The 3,663-nt window shown below is 37.3% G+C and overlaps 1 protein-coding gene across 1 annotated transcript in view; it reads left to right on the top strand.

Moving 5' to 3' along the window:
* Nucleotides 1-1,039, top strand: part of LOC104466740 (cyclin-dependent kinase 6-like) — a 71,695-nt gene extending 70,656 nt beyond the window's left edge. The window contains exon 6 of the mRNA XM_010080266.1: nucleotides 926-1,039. Coding sequence (XP_010078568.1) covers nucleotides 926-1,039 — 114 coding nt within the window. The remainder of the gene's footprint in view (nucleotides 1-925) is intronic.
* The last annotated feature ends 2,624 nt before the right edge of the window (nucleotides 1,040-3,663 follow it).

The following is a 3,663-nucleotide window of genomic DNA, read 5'->3' as shown; positions in this document are numbered from 1 at the left end:
AGTGTGTCATCTGGAAATAAATTGTAAGAGAAGTTAGTGCTAGTCTAACAAGCAGCATATGGGCAGAGCCACTTGCACAACTGTTAAGGTCAGGAATTTGCCAAGGATCCCTGTGCTGTGTTGCTTAGTTGAAAACTGACAGTTTAAGGTACCTCTGTGTGTGAGGAAACCACAGTGGACAGCGCTGAATGCCTTTGGTAAGGGACAGCTTTGGGGAGGGTTTCAATTAACCGGTATCCAACTGATAAAAAAAAAAAATAAAGTTATAATTTCTTCAGCTCAATATGAAGAGAGAACTTTTGAGACAGGCCAGACATGTTTACACAGGTTGGCCTGTACACTTGAGCTATCCTCACTTCTTTCACAAAAAATAACACATAAACTATGAAGGGCTTAGGACAGACACAGGTTACAGGTTTTGATTTGTCCTACGGTCAAACCCACAGTATCCCCTAGCTTACTTATTTTCAGTTTAGCTCTAGTGACTACATCTAAGAGGTCCACAAAAGTTGTTTAAGAAAAGGAGGCCTTGTTCAATAGACTACTGTTTGCTCTACAGAGAGTCCAGATCTCCACTGGAAAGTGTTTAGGGTCTGTACTTTGCAAAGGCTTCAAAGAGTTGTTCTGGTAGTGTGCTGTGATATTGTGATATCACACCAATGCTGTACGCAGATGTTGTATTTTTATTGTACCCTGAACTGCACTGCTCTTGACAAGAAGTGTTCTCGCTTCCCAGCTCATCATCACTGCAGCTATCCATACTGAGATTTTCCGTACAGAACCCTTTCCTATCCAACCAGTTTGCCATAATCTGTCAGATTTTACAATTTGGATTAAACTAAATGGAAGCTGTACACACAACACTTATGAGGATGCAATTCCATAGCTAAGCATACTGTCTCCTATGTTCCTTTTTGTTTTACAGGTTGTTACTTTGTGGTATAGAGCTCCTGAAGTTTTGCTTCAGTCCAGCTATGCAACACCGGTTGATCTTTGGAGTGTTGGCTGCATATTTGCAGAAATGTTCCGTCGAAAGTAAGAAATACAGTTTTATCTTCTTCATGTTTTTCATTTGAAATTTGAAAAAATGTGCAATGATGTCTGGTACAATACACTGGATCACATTTATATTGGAAAGCCTTGATAGGATGTTTTATTTGCAGCAAAAATGTAAATATCCATTGTGAATTCACACTTGTTGCCATCTTGGAATCTTTCTTTTTTGATGGGAGCATGCCTCAGTTCTTGGTAAAGCCTGTATTCCTGTTACGCATGAATCCAAATGCAGACAGAAGTGGGCTAGAGAGGTTGCTGATTAATTTGAGTAAAACTGGATTCTGAAAAGGTTTTACCCTGCGGAAGGCAGAGGAAGGTGTTCAGCAGAATCTTCTTCCTCTGGAGTTTGCACATTGGAGCATCAGGTGTTTGCATGTAGTCCCCTCTTGGCATATTTGGGATCTTAAAAGTCACTGTAAAGTCGATTTCTAGAAGCAGGAAACAGAGGCAAGTATTTTTTTAGTATAAGCTATTTAGCCTGACAGAGATAGTTAAACGTTGTCCAAAAAAAAAAACCGGATAAGAGACCTTTTTTTTTTTTTTTGGCTGATTCAATTAAATTTGCTATCAGAACTGTCTTGCTACAAAATATCATAGCTGGATGCAGAGGAGCTGTGAATGTGAGAGGAAAACTTGTGTGCTGGTCTTTCCCCATGGAAGGACACTAATATGGAGGTTGTACCATGTAGGGTGCGGAGAGGAACAAACCCCCAAGAATCTTAACAAGGTAAATCTATCTTGCCATTAACACAATCACATGCATTTTTGTTGAGCTTACTGCAAAAATTGCATGTTGTCATCACCTGAGTGATCTTTGTGTAGAAACTGTGTAGCATTTTGTAACACGTACTGTGAAATTAAAGAATATGCAAAAAGAAAATGTGAAAGAAAATTATACACTCAGTGACCTAAAAACCAAAATCAATATAATTTACAAGAAGAAGTCATAGTGCAGGGACCTTGAGAAACAACTATTTAATTTATACAACATGAAGTTCAAAACACTAATTGAAATCTTGCAAAATAATTTTGGGATTCTACTACTTATTAATGTTAGTATATGGAAAAATCATTTTTCTTGGGCTTCTTGCCTGGTCAACTGGCCTGGGCAGAATTATTATACTCCACCCTCTCTGTCTCTGACTCAGAAATGAGGTCAGAAAATTAGAGAAAAAAAGAATATGGATTTTAGGAGTATCAATTAAGCACTCCATTGCAAACTGTTAAAGAATTAGTCTTATCCCATATACTGCCAGGTTCACAATAGCATTAAGCAATTGATATTTTTTCTGATTTAAATAGCAGAGTCAACAACTTCTTTTTAGCATTTGCAATAAGATTGATACATGTCAAAAAACTGAACACAGAATTTTATTACATGCTCAAAACTCACTTTTTTTTCTCTCATTTAATTTGCAGTATTCTGACAGATAAGAAATATTGCCATATACAGGCACCACCAATTTAATTTTATTTTTCCTCTTATGATGTGTGCGCCTCACTGACTCCCAAATCCAACACAATAAATTAAATTAGGGACAGTTAAATTTACTACTTGTTTACAAATGCAAATATTACATTAATATTACAAAATCAGAGATTTTTTTTCTAATGGAAAAGAGATCTGACTTGAAGCAGAGTTTGATAGAACCAGGACTTCTATTGTTCTTGCCAAATGCAGGGTCAGTCTGACATTCTCAGTCCTAAATTTGGGAGAATGTCAAAAACTGTAGAGGTCAGGAATCTGCCAAGTCTTTATGTACTATGTTGTTTCATTGGAAGCAGTATGACTTTCACATATTTCAGTGTGCAAGCATGATCAGGAAGACTGATCTAAAGTCTCATTGCCATAAAGCTACAATGAATAGCACTGAATGCTATCTCCATGGACTATTGTATTGGGGGAATGTTGCAATACTCTCTGTATGATGTATGTTGTCTTTCTGACTCTCCTGATGGATTGCAAAAGAAAACCCATGTTACTGTGACCTTGGTAGCAATAAACTGTACAATTTTGCAAGCTCCATGGATTATTTCCAAAAGATTGAATAAATGCAACAGCTATTTCTGCTGGAAAATGGTAGTACCCTTGGGTAATCACCAATCTGCATTTCCACTGGTGTTGATAGGATAAGAGTACGAGAATGCAGCTAAAGCTTAGAAGTAGAAGTTGGTTTGACATTAAGACAACCTTTTCTTTTTACTGTCTTACTGGGTACTTGCTGCCTTCTTTCCCTCCTCTCTTTTGCATTCTCTTTGAAAGATTTTAAAGCTCTGCCATTTTTAAGAATTGTACTGAGACTCCTCTGGGCTTTTTTATATCATGGAGACTTCACTGAAATGGGTTTGGAAATAAAACACTGCACAGCATCACAAAGCATATCAGAATCCTCTTTATGCCAAGGTTGCAGTGACTTCTAGACACATTTGGATGGACTGTCCTTACCTAATGGAAGTGTAAACATATTTGTCACAGTGACAGTTTTCTTTGTGATTTAAAAGCTATAGTGCATTGATTATAATAATCAGTAAGGCAAATTATAAGATATGCTATGGCTTGCTGCTATATCACAGAATCCTTCAGAGATACAGCTGGCAGGACTGACA

The sequence above is a fragment of the Pterocles gutturalis genome, unplaced genomic scaffold (assembly GCF_000699245.1).
Source record: "Pterocles gutturalis isolate BGI_N339 unplaced genomic scaffold, ASM69924v1 scaffold8519, whole genome shotgun sequence".
Taxonomy (NCBI): domain Eukaryota; kingdom Metazoa; phylum Chordata; class Aves; order Pterocliformes; family Pteroclidae; genus Pterocles; species Pterocles gutturalis.
This window is presented reverse-complemented; position numbering and strand designations above follow the sequence as displayed.